Genomic DNA, 19,473 nt, shown 5'->3' with positions numbered 1-19,473 from the left:
AAAGCTCCTATGGGGCTGAAAACAACATCAAGGCGCAATCTTCAGCTCGGTCCTACACCAGGCTGCTAGTTCTATTGAGGGGTTGTCTTGGTGCTGGGTGAACAGACACTTGGAAAGTTTAGCTCAGAATGAGAGTGAGGTCATTCCTCTCCCTTCAGCTATACATTCTCAACCAAAGTCTTATTATGCTGCTACCTCAGGAGCATCTCAGGAAGTACAATACCAAAGGAAGGGGGGGGGGGGGGCATTTTAAGATTATTTCTTAAAAACAGAAATCCAGATTGTTTATTAATGTAAGAAAAAAAGAAGACCCTTAGCCACAGGACTCCTTCCCTGTCCACTTTGTACCCTGCTGATCTTGTTTTGGATGGCAGCAGACCAAGACTTTGGCTATTTCTTGGCTAATCTCCTATAATTGGACAATCTGCCCCTATTAAAGCCATTACATATGGGCCTGTCTTGTAAAAAAAAAAAAAAAATAACAAGTTGGGGCTCAGGCTTAGCTGTCCTAACATCAGTTGAAGCCACACCAGGGTTTATTCAACCAAAGATAGCACCAAGTTATCACAACTGTCAAGGTCACGGTCATCTGAGTAAGGTTCTAAGAAAGGTCATGAGAATTTAATTAATATTATCATTATTATTCTTTTGACAGAAATTATGCCAGATTATAATTGTCTATGTCAGTAACTAAGTCACTCCTTGTCTTGCTTTAAGGATAAACTCAACACAGAACCGCATCATATATCTTCACTCTCCCAAAGCCAGTGCTGTTCAGGGCAGGCATTTAATATCTTTCTGGGCAAATTCATTCAAATCAAGCTTTTATAACGTAGAACATACCTTGTGCTCTCTCTCACTCAGCCTTTTCGAATAAGCATAATAACATCAGCTGTATAGTCAGGCAGGAAATTCCTTTCACTAGTTAATGTTTGGCACTGGCAAGATAAACGCATTTGCATGGAATCAGTTGATAAATGTTTAAAAGAACGACTCAACTTCTAGTTTACCAGTCCTGACAGCAGAACAAACAGTGATCATGAGATCAGGTCATAAATAATAAGAAAGTCAAACACCTGTGTTTATGCATTTCCTGAACTAGTCTTGTTGATTTGTCAAACGTGTTGGTAAATGTGTTGATCATTAGTCAACATTGTGTGCATCTACCCCATCTCTGGAAAAGGAGTAGAATCCACAGAGACCAATGTTTAGATATTTGACCTTAAGTGGCAGAAATAGACTTGTTATTGTCAATATTGGACCACAAAAAGCACAGAATTGATTATTTTGTACACTCCCACATAGACAGAAACATACTAAGTAAAACTTGACCTCCTATAATAAAATAACATGACTCATGTCTTCTCTTTTTTCCTCTAGATCTCCCATGGCAAAAAACTGGGCTTGCCAAAGGCTTCTTGATCCCAGATGGTCTTAAATTGGAGTTTAATTCTACTCACAGTTTTAACACAACACATAGGGCAGGAATGTTTTGCATTTAGTACGCTGGTGAGGAAAGTTAATGTCACCCCCTTGGACCACGGGTAATTAAAACGGTCTGTTACTCTTGTGATGTGGGGACCCACCAGAAACAGCCCCACAGTCCCTTTTGGGTGCATAGTTGCTATAGTTGAACACTCACTGGTCTATGGGCCTCATCACCTCTGACTGCCTTGGGTATAAGAACCCAAACCTGGAGAGGCAGAGCTCTGCTGCTCTGCTACTTGCTCTGCTCAATTTATGATTCCAAGGAAGAGAAGCTTCCACCTTTTGGTAGTAACTAATGACTAGTTTCTACCAACTAACTAATGGGGATACACCAGTAGAGAAATAAGCCACCATCACTGGTTCCACCAGCATCTACTGTAAGCCATGGAGCGGAACAAACGCAACTCCATCGCTGGGTTCCCCAGCATGCGACCAGACCGCTTCTCTGATGACCGAGATGGCATCGTGGGGGGAGTGGCAGGAGAGATGGGTGTGGCCCCACCGTCACAGGTCTGCTCTATGTATTTGCTATTACTCATCATAAACTGCCTGGATTTGACCTGTGAAATACATACTGTACATAATATAAGATTAACACAACCAGTGTTTGTCGACTAAAAGGAGACTGGCCCAGTTTAAAATGTATTACATAATGTATTACATTAACGGCTTGATTATTCGTTTCTCTACTCTAGGAAGCGGGTAATTCATTAATCGTTTCATCGATATTGTATTAATCAAATAATCAGTATCATTAGAACAATTCTGTGCATTTTACAACTTTAACAAAATGTGTGTGTCTTTGTGCCTGCCATATAATAAAAATTAAATAAACTGCTGGGTAAACACATGATACTAACACTAACATGTCTGAGGTAATGTGATGAGCATTTACCATCATGCTTTATCACCTTATTTTGCCATCACTTTATTGTGTAAATCATTCGCATTGATTAATCAAATAATCTTGACGGATTTATCGATTATGAAGCACTAGTTTACTCATTTATTTCTAAGATGTGAATGCGAATGTCAAGCCTAATGTCATTGGTATCCAAACATCCCTGTGGTGTCGAAAAACTCTGGGAAAGCATCTGTGTCATTTTACATTTTAGAGTTGGCTATTAAAAATAGCAGATATTCAAGCTCACAGTGCATCAACTTTGTGGCGCACTGTGAGCATGTACATCTGATGCTTTTTGAAAGTGGGAGGACTATTGATTTAGAAGGCAATTGTCGAATCGGCCTCAGGTCTAACTAGATGTCCATCCTGACAGGTGGGCAGGTGTCCGTCCTCCTCTTCCTACAGAGCCCTCATCAGTGCCTTCTCCTGCCTGACACGCCTCGACGACTTCACATGTGAGTGGATCGGCTCTGGATTCTTCTCCGAGGTCTATAAGGTGGGTTTGGGTCGGCTTTCACTTCAATCCATTGTTTCCCTCTCGTCCTCTTGTCTATCCCATGTGATCAGATGTTCTGTACATCCACCCGGACAGTGTGGAGTTTCCCACCTCTGCGGGTATGACGTAGGTGCAAAGCTGTCGCCATGTGAATATGGTCGATGTACCCTAGCGTCTTATCGATCGCCCATCTAGCCCCCGTCAACCCAGGGTGTTTTGTAATTGTTCAAACAGGCTGTCATAACATAGACTTTTTAACCTATCCTCATTGATTGATTGATTGTCCCTGTTGTGTGATCTACGTCATGCTACTGTGGAGTGTGGAAACATGAAGCTAGAAGAAAGTGCTTGTGTAAGACCATGACGTTATAGAATTATCAATGCTATTTTGACTTTATTAATAAGATTTTACAACTTTGGGTTTAACATCTCATGCTGATGTGCCTGGTGGACCGTAGACAGTGATTGAGCCGGAGCTAAGCGAGGGTCTGTGCTCGCAAGTTTTAACCTGACACTGATACTTCAGGTCAAGTTAGACCACACTCACATCAAAGCGAGCAGTTTATAAAGGGTGTCTGTTAACCCTGTTACTTTAGCCCTCTCTCCCTCGGGGCTTCTGGATGACACACATGCACAGCCATACACACACGCACGCATGCACGCACGCACACATACATGTTCAGTTCAGTTAACAATTAAGCCCTATACTTCGTAATATGATGATTTGCAAAAATAGCTGATCTATAAGCTCACAAACAACATGTCGCAATGCAATGTGTTGATTGGTACAGTAGCATTTGACTATTTTAACGAATTTTCGCCTAAAATGGATACGCTAGGTTGCAAGAGGTTAACCTTTCTCTCATCTTATTTTAATACAGTACTATACTAGACATAATATTTGAGTGGGGTCAGTTTGTTTTGGAAGAGTACGACAGGACATTGGTCAGTGGTTAGACCCTTCTTTGCATTTCTCTGTGTGAAATGAATCCAACTCGCTTTGACTAATGATTGTATATCTTTTCAGTGGGCTTATTGTGACTGCTGCGTAGAAAGTTAAGAGGCTTGTATATGTATGTATGTGTCTGAGACAGACCCCTTCATTCAGTATTGTGTGTAAGGGGTTAAGACAAGAATGAAGCTGACTTGAATGGTGGGGGATGGGCTGTCTGTGCTCTCATGCACAAGTCTAACGGGAAAAGACTAATTAGCTTATATATAGGTCCAATAGAGTTTGTGGGAGGCACTATCTAGGTCAGCGAGGTTAATCTCGAGTTCAAAATCATCTTGGATGTGCTTGATGAGGGCATTCGAATGTGTGTGTCTTTGAGGTGTACAGAGATGATGTGAATCTTTAGACATTCATGGATTCTCATCAACTAGCATCTGTTAACATCGTCTTTTAGCCTTTTTCATGAGGGCCAGTCAATAAGTTTACATAATTCCACTTCCACTCTTATTTAGGGTAAATGTTCACTTTTACATCTTTGGCTGTTTATAACTAGAAATCTCTTCGTCATAGGTCAAGCTATTTCCTATAAACCTCTGTTTTGCAAATATCCTGTCAAGTATTGTGTTCAGCACTGCTGACTGTGTATACTTTGTCAGGTAGCATACACAATGCAGCAACTCTTCAGAGCAGATGAAAAAGTAACATTGCTGTCCAAAAAACTAAATGCAGGCTTATTTCTAGTAAAACAAGTGCTGCATCTGTACAGAGAAGTATAAGGTTTGTATAGAAATATAGTACAGGCACCATCCTATACAGCCCATAGAACTATTGTAAAATGAAACTGGCTGTAATGCAAGTCCTACTGTGATGTCTCAGCTATATCTACTGTAGGCTGTGTTTGTGGCCACAAGTGCTTGCTTGTTTTAGCTGAACATGCAAAGTTCATAGTCATGCATGCTTAATAACACTGCAAACATAGCCCCACTGTATGCTATATATACGTATTTGGAAAAATAAAGTGCAATATATATAATTACTTTTGCTGTGAACAAAATAGACTGCAGGTTTTATTCCATTTTTATGTAGTATAATTTTCCTTTATCTTGCACACAATGTGTCAATTTGTAGGCAAGTTACTTAGTCTGAGTGCTCCTAACCTCAGATCTCCCATAAAATGACAAGTATGCTGATGTCATGTTTCACTATAATCATACATCATATTCATAGTGTTTTTGGGACACAAAACAATGTGTACATAAACAGATCAAATACAAAAATATAAAGAGCAAAACCTTCCTTGACTTCATAGGAGGGGACGAAAAGAAAAAAGCATTATAGACCCACTTACTTTAATTCTTCATTGCTTTATTGTACGACACAGTTCACTATTGTTCTTCATCGGGTGCATTTGATTGAATAAAAACATCATTAATAGCAAAATGAATGAGAAATAGTGTCTAAAATAATCATAAAAGAATTTGAAATCACAAACAAATTGAACTGTAAAACAACAGAAATAAGGATGACGGGCGGATTAGCTGGGGAAAGCAAGTCTGAAGTAGTGGGTTTTGAGGGCGGCTTGAGGGAGACGATGGGGGCAGCATTGATGTGGGTTGGAAGTTGGTTTCACAGAGAGGGGGTGGCAACTGAGAAGGCCCTGTCACCTCAGGTTAGGCGCTCGCTTGTTTCTTGCGGGTTGCTCTAGGTTTGCATCACCGGACCTGAGGGATTTTAACTCTGAAGTGCGTACTGGTGAGTAGGCGGGCAGCAGATTTTAGCTCATAGCCTCATACTGTACTTAACTGAGGACTGCTGGTGGTGCCATGAAGGAGACTGTTACCATAATCAAGCACGGATTTAGTAAAAGCATGAATGAGTGTTTCTGCAGCAGTAAATGTCAGTTTGGTTCAGAGGCGGGCAATATTAAGGAAACGGAAGAAGGTAGTTTTGGTAATGGTCACATTCAGTAAATGTTAAGTCTTTTACTTGTACAAGTGCATAGGACCATAATAAGAATAATCTATAGGCCTATTGGGTGAAATTCATTTCTGTGCAAGGTATAACATTTTGTGGTTACAGAAAAAGTTAGAATAGGGAAGAGAAGAAAAGGAAAAAAGAAGAAAGGAACGCATTGTGTGATCATGCTGAGAAAGGCTTGACGTCAAAAAACGTCTGTGTATGTCCGTGCCTATCAAAAGGACTATTCTTTTTACATTATGAGTCTTCTTGCCAAGCACCTGGCAAACTGTATTTAAATGGACTGAGGTAAATAATATAATATAGGAGCAAATGTATGTAGATATTATAAATGCTTGCTGTATATCAGTTGCATTTTGCTGGTGCTGGTGTTTTGAGAGGGGAACTGTGGTGGATGATAATATTGTCGCTGTCTGGTGGAAAGGAAACCTGGCATGTCCATTCCTGTTCAGGAAATGGGAAAAAAAAATCTGTTCCAATGGATTAAAGTTGATTATTATTTAGTTAAGCTTTAAAACTGGTATCATTTAGTATCATAGTATAGTGGAGAGTGACAGGAAACGGGGAGAGGAAGATGAGGAGTGACACACGGCAAAGGCCGTTGGGCTCGGGAATCGAACCTGCAACTCACCGTCAGGCTCGTGCTATTCGCCCTTAACCACTAAGCCATCGGTGCTCCTAAACAAAGTTTATGTAAAAACATAACAAACCACAAATATGAAATGTATGTTTCTGTTCGACAGCGATGATATCTCAGCAGATTGTAGGTGGACTCACGCTGGGACAGCCAAATGGGTCTTTGATGTTCATTTGTTGCTGTCTGTATAACACTCTTTCTCCATCCTTAGAGAATGGTGGAGAGAGACGTGGGAGTAAAAGAGAGAGTCGAGGATGCGGTGCAAATGAAGGCGAGCAAGTGGGAGGGGAACGAATAGAAAGAATCGATGCTTAGAAGGAAAGCAGAGGGAGGTATTGATAAAGGGATGAAAGAGAGCAGAAGTGAGTTGAGCCAGGGGATGGACCAGAGTTGTTAGAGGTGGAGAACAAGTGGAGATGTGGAGAAAGGAGAGAACGGGGAAGAGAGAGAGAGAGAGAGACAACGGATAGTGGTGGTGTTTAGGACAGGAGAACAGAGAGGTGCTTCATTATGTGAGAGAGAAAGCAGAGTATGGAGAAGAGAGGAGACGGGTTCAGTCAGGGAGAGAGGGGAGGCTTTGAGCGGATAGAGAGAGATGAAAGGGAGAGACACAGTAGGACAAGATGGGGGGATTGGGAGGTGTGTGCGTGTAGAGGGCTCGCCACAGGATGAGAGAGGCTGGGAGGGGGTCACGGAGGGATGAAGAGAGAGATGGGGTTGGGGGAGGTGAATAGAGAATGATGAGTGGGGGGGGGGGGATGCTAAAGCGGAGCTGCCATCTGTTGTCTCTCCTGTCCCGCAGTGAGGGCTGTTAGCTGTTATAGTGAAGCCCCCTCACTTGAACTTGAGCAGATAAAAGAGCTGGTGGGTGTGCGACTGTGCATGCATGTGTTTGAATCATTCACAACAAAAGATCCTGTGGTCTTTGCAGATCCAATAACTTCTCTAATGTTATATCAAAACACAAACTTCAACTTCCCTTTTCCATTTCCTCTTCTTTATCCTGACATTGTTGATGTCAAACAAAAACATCAACATGTACAGTACTCTGTGTTCAGCAGTGCAGCAGCAACAATGTGTGTGAGCCGTTGAAGATTGCTAAACAAAAAATGATGTTTGCTATGACTTTCATTCCTGACAGCATTATCTGCATCCAATCAACTTATGCCTCATACTGTATGTCAGTCGTCACCCATGCCCAGAGCCCCATCGACCGTAATGATGCCTGTATGTTATGGTCCATAGAAACATACAGAGAATAGGAAAACGCCAGATGGAACAGGCTCATATGACACTCCCCACCACCAAGGCAGTGATGTCATTATACTGCAGGGCTTCACCTATATATACAGTACCTGTACAACTCTGAGGGACAAAAGCTCAAAGAGCAAGAACACACAGAGGGACAGATAAACAGTATACATGGAGCAGAAATGTAATTAATATGAATTAATGATAATGTGGACTGCACTCCTTTGGGGCATCTTTTTGTCACGGTACATTTGCACATGATATGTGAAACTTGTCCTCTGCATTTAAGCCATCCTAGCTTCTTTAGGAGCAGTGGGTGCTACAGGGCCAGTGCCCTGGGACCCCACTGCTTCTCAGTAGCTGTGTTCTGGTTTCCTCTTTGCACCTCAGGTGCTGTAACCACCAGTCAAACTTTGCACCACAGTGCATGTCTCAGCTGTATTTCAGCATGAGGAACTTCAGTAACCTATCAGGTCAATAGTTATTTAGGTTGGCTGTTTTGTTTGTCACAGCTTCCTGTGGTTTTTGAACCATCCGCAGAGGCCACGCTGACATTTCCTATTTCTGTGTGTGAGTGTTTCGGGGAAACCAGATAACATTGCTCTACCATGACACGGACAGGTGACTGTGGCTCTCAGCAGTCTGCATCACAGATCACACCTTTTAAAGCTGAAATGTTGTTGAACTGAAGCATGTGTTTGAAGGTGTCAATTCAGAAGACAATTATGAATATTGTATTAAAGAGAAAGCTAATTATTGTGAAACATATTTCCAGTATATTTAATATTTTATCTTTTGTACTAGACGTACACACACACAGACATACTCAGACATTGACACTAAGGCTTGCCCACCTGCCCCCGGCAGGTAAATAAAACATCAGGGCAGGTGAAGTTGGCTTTCAGGTTGCCCGACAGGGCAAGTGCTCATTTGAGAGGGGACACAAATGTCTATAAACACAACACAAGATATCTGTCTAAACACCTGAACGTGGCCAGTGCGCTGTGTCTTCTGGTCTGTGGAATGTAAAATAAGAGCACTATTTACCTATAATGTGCTGTTTTTACTGTTGCTACATTTAAAAATATAAAATAACAAGTGTGAAACCATAGACATATTCAATCATAGCTAAAGTATTTGGTATTTGGATTTGGAGGTATTGAGGTATTACATTTTATCGCACAGCCCCAGAAAGTAAAGAAATAAGTGTTAAATTGAGCGGTAATTAAAATCGTACCTATCATTTTATAATGGACGATTTACTTTTCGGGCAAGTGGGCATTACCTTCGGGCAAGTAGAACATGAACTGTACTTGCCCGATGGGCAAGTGCCTCTGAGACCTTAGTGTCAACCCCTGATACTTACCGATTGGGAATAACAGAGCAAGCACTAAAAACAAGTTAGTTATGCACAGTTAACTTTTACACTTCGCTCAGTTAACATGGTGGGTCAGAAGCCACTTCTTGGATTCCGCTGTTGTCTTTCGGCCTTATAGCCAGCAGGAGATGGACCTTTAGCTCGGAAAGTGTTCATGATGCAGTAGCAGCGTGTCATATTGCAGGTTTAAAGCACCAATCCCTTCAGCTTCCTAGCACTGACATTTGTTAATTTACTAAATGCTTTTCGCTCCCTCCCTCTGCATTCACTCAGAAAAACAGCACTGTTGCACCTCCCTCTGAACTTCTCAGTTAACCACTTAAACCCTATGTGTTGTGTACTTTGGTGAATGGGGTCTCCCAGGGGTTTATATTTGGCCACCTCCTTTTTTCCTCTATAGCAAATCTCTATAGCTGATGTACAAGCTCAACTACAGTAGTTTGGCTGGTATCTGTTATGTAAGATGCTGAAGTCAACTTATTATTGTTTATCTTCTCAGGTGCGCCATCGAGCATCAGACCAGGTGATGGCTCTGAAGATGAACAAACTCAGCAGTAACAGAGCTAACATGCTGAGAGAGGTCCAGCTGATGAACAGACTGTCACACCCCAACATACTCAGGTTGGTAAAACAAGCAAAGCCCAGGCCACATCCTTTTAAAACTTATAGTCCTATTTATACACCCATTTATATCGGGCTATTTCATAACAGAATATGCTTTTCACAATACAGATTGAAATGTTTAAATCGGATCCTTGATCTGTACTTGGAGGCATTCAAAACACAGGTTGTGTTTTTCCAGTCCAGTTCTATGCCTTTATTTGAGTAAGGTCCAGGAAGTTGCTTGCCTCTGTTGCGTTTTTCTCAAGTAGGTATGTCAAGAACAATAATTGTTCCTTGCAATTATTTGTGAAATTACATTATTTGTACAATATTTTCTTTAAAATAGGATAATTCAACATCTCCATCAGGTGACACTGGTTGTTTGCCAGTATTACCAGTAGGTCTAAACAATATGAAAGATCTCTCATATATACAGTAGGTCTCACTGCTCTACTGCATTGCAGCTTTACTGTTATGCAATAGCGGGTAAAACTGGGATACTAGGATACTGTGACACGCTCAAGCAAGAAACCGGGTATTGTATTTTTGCTTGAAAAACAAAACAAAGAACCTACAACTGGGAATTTGCTGTATGTGGATCTTGGGATTGTGTGGATGTCAGACTTGGCTCCAATGTGGATCTCAGACTTCATGTAACCAGTCTGTGAATAAATAAGACATCCGTCGTCTGTGACATATGTATGATGTATGACTCCAAATTTGGGCAAGTATTCAGCACGATCACAGAGAATTAGTGGATGTACTTCTGTGGCCTATTGGCAGCGTCTATACAAAGTCTGAGTCACTGAGTCACGGTTTGCAAGATTCACTCTAGTCTGGACTCTGGACAGACACATACACTAGCCTCTTGCAGAGCCATGGCGTAGAAACATAGCTGTTTAGGGATGCCCTCCTTAATGGTTTTTTGTCAGTTGTCTATGAGCCATCTCAGCCAATACTGTTAACGATATTCTTATTTTTTTCTTATAGCCACTGGTATTGCAGTATTCATATACAATCAATCAATTCATACATTGAGTCATTATTAAAAAGTATAGACATCACATTTTTTTTCTACCTCGATGTTTACTTGAACGTTATGTAAGCAAAACCATGTGTGTGTGTTCTAGGTTGCATAACATGATTTAGCAAGATAACCGGAGTAGTAACCACAATAAAATGTCTCTGGACTGTGGCCTGTTTTCTGTGCTGGCCAGTAGGGAGCCTGTAGCTTGGCCCTGTAACAATGGATTTTCTGACCGGCCAGCTCCAGTTAGGGTTAGCTGAGAGGAGATGACCTCTCAAAATTCTGGCCTGTATTTGTTCTTAGGATGCACCAACAAGTGTTAATATACTGTCAGTGATTGTAAAGGACCTTGTGAAATTGATGTAATAATAATTTGTATTACCGGTATGCTTGTGAAAACAAAAGATGGGAGAAATGGAATGGAAAGAGCTCTGAAGTGCCGAAAGTGCAGTTGTTTGTTCATTTTGGCAGTCAACAACCAAGCTTACATTTTGTTCCAGGCTCATGGGCGGGAGAGAATATGAGCATGAGTTTGGGATGTTTCTGTGAGCATTTGAGTGTACATTTGTACGTGTATACGAGTGTGTGTGTGTGTGTGTGTGTGTGTGTGTGTGAGCACGTGTGTGTGCGCCAAGCAGACACATGCGCAGTATATCTTTTACAATCCCTTCATTGTTTGAGTTGACCAGTGGATTGTGTGCGTATGTGTCTGAGTGTTAACAAGCAAACACTGAAGGGGGTCATTGTTAGTTAAAACCAAGTGAGGATTCACAGGGTTGACCTCTTTATTGCCTCCAGAGCTATCATGGCCTTAGTCCTCCCAGCGTTCTATGCTGGCTCATGTACCGGGTGCAAGCACAGTATACTGACAGATTGAATGAACCAAGTGATCATTTAGAATGATGATGATAAGTGGAGGCAGGCAGGCATACTCCAAAGGTAGAGAGTAGTAGAGGGAGACAGTGGGATGTGTAGTGACAGGAAAAGAAATGGAAAGAATGCAGGTAAAGTGTCTCCTCATGTTTAATGACAGTCTTCCTGGGATCACTTGTTGAGTCTTGCCCTCCAGGGAGGAATATTTAACCATTTCCTGGACTTAACTTCCCTTGCAATGTTTTTCTTTTCACCCATTAAGACCTGGAATTATTTGATACAATAGCTATTGAAGAATAGCAGATATACAAGCTCATAGCGCAGAACAGAGTGCCGTGCTTTGAGCTTGTAGATCAGATCTGCTATTTTTGAAAAATCGTGAAAATGTGTGAAAATCTTTGAATATATATAATTTTCAAAGCAACCCTTTGTAACTCAAATCTTTGCTACTGGGGGTCCCTTGAACAATACATTTTGAGATGGGGGGGTCTGTGGCCAATATACCTATAATTTCGGGGGTCCTTGACATGAAAATATAAAACACTTTCAGTGTTTTATATTAAAAAAGGTCTTAGGTGATTTAGTCACCTATAGCTACTGATTAACAGGTACTATTTATCTACCTTTCATTTGGCATCCAAAGCGGTTTTATTTCTCGTATCAAATGCATCAAAGTTGACAAGACTTTCTACAAGTTTGGGACAGAATGTGTTTTTCTTAATATTTGTAGTTTGTCGACTACTGTAAAGTCCAGTTTTGATATAAAGTAAGACCATATTTTATTGTCTGTTGTCGTAGAATTATGGATATAAATCAATAATTGATGAGGCAAAAGGATTCTGAGACACTCATTTGATTTTACAGTTGTGGTGGTGGTGGTTCTTTAATTACATGAATTCATGGGGGAGTAGTGTGGGGAGTAGTGTGTTCAGTGGTAAGGTAGTTCTGCCACTGAACACAGGGAGATCAGACTATAGTTATACTTATAGTGTCAGAAGGATAAGCTGTACCAAAACAAGACAAGCTGTACCAAAACTATAGCTATCAAGACACATGTTATAAGTGTCATCTAGACACTTATAACATGACAATATATCATATATCACCAGTAAGACTCCCTAATCGGGAGATAAGCGACCATTGGTCGCTTATCTCCACAAATATAACCGACGAATCTCACTAAGTCTGACCTCACAAGCCCCATATTTGGACACGAACAACATATAACTCCATATATAGAGACATAGCTGCTGACATCAGTATGACATCACACTGCCAGTGGTGCTTTGGGGGCCGGACGGGACCGGACGCCGTGTGGCCGGAAATATTTCCCCACATGCACGCGCACGGACGGCACCGAACGGTGCACGACCGTGTAAACGCGTGCATACCCCCCCGCGAGAGCCGCGACAACCCCCCACCCCGCGAATCCGCGATAACTACAAGCAATACTTTAATCAGTGGCTACTACTATGCATAACAGGTTTCTAGTGGTGAATGTGTGAGCGTCCTCAAGCCTCTATTCATATGGATAGCCTACTTAGGTTTCCAGCTGTGACTGCATGTGCATGTGTCGATGTGTGTGTGTCCTCATCCATTACTGTGGTATTTAGTGTTTGAGATTCGTTCAAGGCAAACTTTGTTTCTCTATCCTACTGCAGCGCTGTATTTTCTAAATGAATTTAAAGAAAGTAGAACATAAAATCTTAAGTAACAATGCAAATGTAATTAAGACTAGAAAACTATTGTTTCCCACCATTAGATCTGCTGACATCCTTTCTATCTAAATAGCCTCTAGAGGCGCGTGCACGCGCGTGCATGTGACGTCAATAAATGACCGTCCGCCCGGAAAAAAAAATCCCAAAGCACCACTGCACACTGCTGACATCAGTATGACATCACACCGTACACAAATGACCCTTATATAAGACCGGCATTATCTACCGACAGATTAGATGCAAGCAGGATCTTGACTCTGACACAACTCATCGGCTCATAAGCCGGTTCTCCCTCCATATATGGAGATAACCGACGAATCTCACTAAGTCTGACCTCACAAGCCCCATATTTGGACACAAACAACATATAACTCCATATATAGAGACATAGCTGCTGACATCAGTATGACATCACACTGCTGACATCAGTATGACATCACACCGTACACAAATGACCCTTATATAAGACCGGCATTATCTACCGACAGATTAGATGCAAGCAGGATCTCGACTCTGACACAACTCATCGGCTCATAAGCTGGTTCTCCCTCCATATATGGAGATAACCGACAAATCTCACTAAGTCTGACCTCACAAGCCCCATATTTGGACACAAACAACATATAACTTCAAAACCTCCATCGTGTCCAAATATGGGGCTTGTGAGGTCAGACTTAATGAGATTCGTCGGTTATCTCCATATATGGAGGGATGTGTTGGTTATCTCCATATCTGGAGATTCAACCTTCAACGATTTTGACATCTTGTTACTAATCTGTCGGTAGATAATGCCGGTCTTATATAAGGGTCATTTGTGTACGGTGTGATGTCATACTGATGTCAGCAGTGTGATGTCATACTGATGCGGAGATATGAGCAGGGCAAAGGTGTGACGTGTGACCGACGGACGGACGGACGGACGGACGGCCGGTGGAGGTTTTGATACCAGTAAGACTCCCTAATCGGGAGATAAGCGACCGTTGGTCGCTTATCTCCACAAATATCACAACCTCCACCTCTCACGTCATACGGGTAGCCATAGTTACACCTGGAATGTTGAATCTCCATATATGGAGATAACCTACGCATCACACAAAGTCTGACCTCACCAGCCCATACTTGGGCATGGACGACTTATATCTCCATATACGGAGATGGCCATATATGGAGATACGATGACATCACAGAGTCCACAGCTGATGATGTGGCGTGATGTCATACAATACACAAACAAGCCCTATATAAAGGGGCAATTCTCACCAGGGAAGAGAGCATTGCCTGGAATGTTGAATCTCCATATATGGAGATAACCTACGCATCACACAAAGTCTGACCTCACCAGCCCATACTTGGGCATGGACGACTTATACCTCCATATACGGAGATGGCCATATATGGAGATACGATGACATCACAGAGTCCACAGCTGATGATGTGGCGTGATGTCATACAATAAACAAACAAGCCCTATATACTGATGCGATACGATGACATCACAGAGTCCACAGCTGATGATGTGGCGTGATGTCATACAATAAACAAACAAGCCCTATATACTGATGCGGAGATATGAGCAGGGCAAAGGTGTGACGTGTGACGTGTGACCGACCGACGGACGGACGGCCGGTGGAGGTTTTCATAGTAAACTGCTCCCTGACGGTCGCAACTAAACTGCGACCTGACGGTCGCAATAAGGCAAAAGATGAACAACATAAGGCAATAGTGTAGGACAGATAAAGGCAAAAAGTAACAATATAATGTTACTATAATTATGTCATACTACCCACAATTCTTCCTGACCATTTAAATGGAAATGTATACATCATGCAAAAACATACAAATGTCAGATTGAAACAGTGTTGTGTCCATTGCCTTTTGTTCCTCAGTGAGCATACCATAATCAAACACATTCATACTGTTAGGACCCTGGCTCAAGGGAAGCAATGTAGGAGTAAAAAAGCAAAGTTTATTGCAAACAGAAGTCAACAAAAGAAACAGAAAGTGGTGGCTCCTAGCAATGATGCTGATATGGGTGCATTGTGAGAGAGAGGGGGCATCAATTGAAAGGGGTTTTAATCACTTGTGCTCTATTTCGTGTGGTGAAAATAGCCAATATATAAGCTCACATGTCGCATCGTAGGCTGCCCCTTGTTAGTCCTGCTAAAACCATGTTTTGGGGTGCTCTGGTGGCTTACCAAGTAAGAGCGCCTACCACTTAGACAAGTCCTTCCTGCAGCTGATCCCGGTTTGAATCCAACCTAAGGCACTTTCACGTCATCCCAAGTCTGTATGTACCCTGTCAGATACTGTATGCTTCCACTGATTAATTCCTCTCTTGTTGTTTTGTAGGTTCATGGGAGTGTGTGTTCACGAGGGCCAGCTTCATGCTCTGACAGAGGTAAGACAGCTCGCACGCACACACTCACTAAGAACTCCTTGTCCTCTGCATCTGAGATGAAGATTTCTCTATAAACCATTGACATGTAACATAATGAAAGGTGGTGTGTGTCTCTGTATGGACCTGTAAGTGCTGCTACAGTACTTCTTTATGTGTAGGTGAGAGGGTGTAGCGTGCATCAGCGTTTTTGTGTGCGGGCGTTCCTAGTGTTTACCATTTTCAGGTGGACATCACGTCATCCCAATACAGCAGCCTGTAATTTTGGGAAACCAGAAGAACGTTGTGTTCTGAAGCGTACAAAGTATGCGTTAATCTTGTGTGTGTGTGTGTGTGTGTGTGTGTGTGTGTGCGTGTGCGTGTGAGTGTGTGTGTAATAGCCCTAATAAAGTTGTCAGGACCTGTCTAACGTGTGGTCATACAATGAAGAAGGCAGCTTGTCTGTCCGAAACGTTGGTTTCTCATTCTGTGCAGTCCTATAATAAATGTGCATCGGTAGCTACGAGTGTGCGGCTTTACTCTTTTTTCATAGTCATACAATGTATGACATACACCATTAGGACTGGCGAGCAGCATTTTCAAGCTGCATATACAGTATAACCTGTTCCTTCTCCTGTATGTGTGATAGAAAGAGAAATTGCACGATGACTAGTTGTAGTCTGATAGTACTCTGATAACAAAAAGGGCTTGGAAAGTATACATTCAGGCCTCTTTCTTGACTGTCAACAAATTATTCAGACATGCAGAGAATAAAGAATACTATTATAATGGCCATAAAAGGATACAGCTTCCTTTAAACATAATTAATGTTATCACTATGTTTGCAGTCAGCCCTTTTAGTATTTAGGAATATTAACCCATTTAGGCCTAACCTATAGAATAGGGCTAAATCAGAAATTAGCCTACAGAACAAATATGTTGCTACATACTGTACATGTACTGTAAGCCCCTCCCAAACAGCAAAATGTGTTCCCGGCCTGAATGGGTTTGACCATATTCACATAGCAGCTGTTTTGCTCTTACATCGATCGTACTTGCACGTACCTGTAGTGTGTTGCCCGTCGGAACACATGCACCTTTGGTTATGCAATGCCCGTTGTACCTGCTATTACTGCATAATAGCAGGTACAGGTCATTTGGATTCCATAGTCAGCATGTCTTCTATGGAAGCATGTCACGCTTCAAAAACAGGCTATCTACAAGCTCACAACCTTGAAACTTGTCAACCAGTGGTAGACACTAGGACACTAGTGGTCCTACTAAGACCACTACTGGTTGACAAGTGATACTGCCTGACAGTATACAAAGTGTTTTTTAAATTTTAGTTTTTCGCAGCAAAGAGGGTAACATTTTTTTAAATAAATCATAACCATGTGTGCTGTTCCATGTCGTGTCGTTCACCGTTGGGAACGGAAAAGATTGCTAGATCTTTTCTGAAAGTAGATTTGTAGATTAAAAATCATTCAGAAGGGTCAGAAGGGAAAGGGTCCACTCTACTGCCCAACTTCAGTACCATATAGAAGGGATAACCCAATTTTCGTGATTTGAGCCTCCCAGCATCAAACTAAGTATACAGAGTTGACATACAGTATATTTATATGTGCGCACACAAATACTCTCTCAGCCTTTAAGTATAGTGCCCATGTTTCAACACACGTTTAATTACATAGACTCTTTAGTGTGTGCATATACAATGTGAATGTATATATGCACACACCAAATGCATGTGTGCTGTTGCATATGCGTGCGCGCGCACACACACACACACACACACACACATACACACACACACACACACACACACACACACACACACGCAAACGAGCACAACACATAAAACATACAATTCAGCCCTTGTTGAAAAGCACACACATATGCGTCCAGGAAGACAGACACACATAGTCCATTTATGCACTGAATGTCCACATTGTAAACTTGACACAACATACACAAACACGTGCACAAGTGAACACACACACATATACATCTACAAGCACATGCAGTTTCCTTGCTCAGACATGACACATAATGGTAAATCATAATTACAGTTGCACGCGCACACACACACACTGTGGTGGGTCTTGTTTTTTGTAAACGGACCCTGTTGTGCTTTGACGGTACCATGCTAACTTCTCTGACCCTGCTGATGGGTTCATGCTGTTTAGTTACCTGACCCTCGCCATGAGGCTGCACTCACAGGAAATAGAGAATCAAGTTACTGTGTAGCCCCCGGGCTAGCTTGAGACATACACACACATACAATTCCACACAGAATGTCGAAATACAAAACAGAGAAACTATTTGTGTCGTGAACCTGTTGGTAGGGTGAGCTCAACTTGTAACTGGCGTTGAGTGGTTTGAGCACTGGGAATAACAATCAATGTCTTGAACTAATTGAGACATTGAGGGGTGAAGGAATTCTGGTAAGCCCCATCTGATTGTCCTTCTTTGAGGGTTTTTGCTTAATCTCTGCAGTCTCTACTCAAGAGCATGATCTGGGTATTTTTTGTTTTGTTTTTTGCCTTGCAATATCAACTAGCATTGGACATTTAATTTTTCATTTAGATGTTTTCATACAAGTAAAATATAATGCATCTATTGAGCATTGAACATTCTTCTTTTTGATATGTAGACTTTTTTTATGTACACAAACAAACAACAATACATAAATCAGCACACAACAACAATAGACACTACAGCGACAGACATCACTCATTCAGGCCTATTTCATCTAGGCTTGTTGTTTATGCTGGGAACTATGGCCGCAGGTTTCAAGCTTTAGTCCAAGCAAGCCTTTCTGCACCTCAGTGACCTGTACCTGCAACCCATAGGGCAGTAGGCTGAAATGGTGATTGAGTGGGAGAGTAATTGCGACCGTCAGCTCAGGTCGCAGTTACTATCAAAACCTCCACCGGCTGTCTGTCTGTCCGTCCGTCCGTCAGTCTGTCACGTCACGTCACGTCACGTTACGTCACACTTTTGCCCTACTCATATCTCCGCCATCGTTACCCCTATCCGTGTGAAATTTTCCACACACACTTCTTGCCTGCCAAACCACAACCTTCAGGACCCCCGGACCTCTACGCACCCCCAGGGACCCCCTGCCACCGCCGCCAAATAGTGCAAAAATGACCAAATCAACACCCCAACTGGGCTGCTCACGGGGAATTCCCAGGGACCACCGACTCCTGCTGCTCCAACAGTCCTTCACCTTCATTGGTTTAACTTTGCCCCGCCCCCTCCCCTCATTGGCCAAAACTTTATTTGGCTTTACTCATCAACCGTTTGTCGTACTAACTTGTGGGTGGTGTCAATTGACTTGATTAAGGGTCCTTCACCTTAATTGGTTTAACTTAGTCCCGCCCCCTCCTCTGATTGAACCAAACTTTATTTGGCTTTACTCAGCAACCGTTTGTCGTACAAACTTGTGGGTGGAACCAATGCCACTTACAGGCCTCTTTGTGTATACTGCCCGATTAGGGAGTCTTACTGGTGTCCTGTGCTGCTATTGCGGTTGCTTGCATGCAATGCAGGCCTTACTGTTGAGCTCTTAGAGGTTGGGTGTGGGGAGCCCAATAATCTTAGCAGTGGTGTTGGTTAGGTGTGAGTTTGGTCCGGTTTGTAAAAGATCATTAGTTAACATTGGTGAAAAATGCTAGACTGACAACATTCTGTCCAGAATGTGACTGGTGGTGTTTTCTAGTACTCTTGCATAGTAAGATTTAGACACTTTTTGAGTTGAAAATAAATTGTTCTGCTAGAGTGAGTGCCATA

At 42.1% G+C, this 19,473-nt stretch overlaps 1 protein-coding gene across 3 annotated transcripts in view; it reads left to right on the top strand.

The window, feature by feature from the left end:
- The window catches only part of LOC308285761 (dual specificity testis-specific protein kinase 2-like), a 51,623-nt gene that overhangs the window by 5,241 nt on the left and 26,909 nt on the right, over nucleotides 1–19,473 (top strand). For all 3 annotated transcript variants that reach the window (XM_080726624.1, XM_080726622.1, XM_080726623.1), the window contains 4 exons: nucleotides 1,381–1,998; nucleotides 2,766–2,888; nucleotides 9,583–9,704; nucleotides 15,654–15,702. In XM_080726624.1, coding sequence (XP_080582750.1) covers nucleotides 1,873–1,998; nucleotides 2,766–2,888; nucleotides 9,583–9,704; nucleotides 15,654–15,702 — 420 coding nt within the window. In that variant the 5' untranslated portion in view covers nucleotides 1,381–1,872. The remainder of the gene's footprint in view (nucleotides 1–1,380; nucleotides 1,999–2,765; nucleotides 2,889–9,582; nucleotides 9,705–15,653; nucleotides 15,703–19,473) is intronic.

This window comes from Nannobrachium achirus (assembly GCF_963921795.1).
Source record: "Nannobrachium achirus genome assembly, chromosome: 5".
In the NCBI taxonomy this organism is placed as follows: Eukaryota; Metazoa; Chordata; class Actinopteri; order Myctophiformes; family Myctophidae; genus Nannobrachium; species Nannobrachium achirus.
This window is presented reverse-complemented; position numbering and strand designations above follow the sequence as displayed.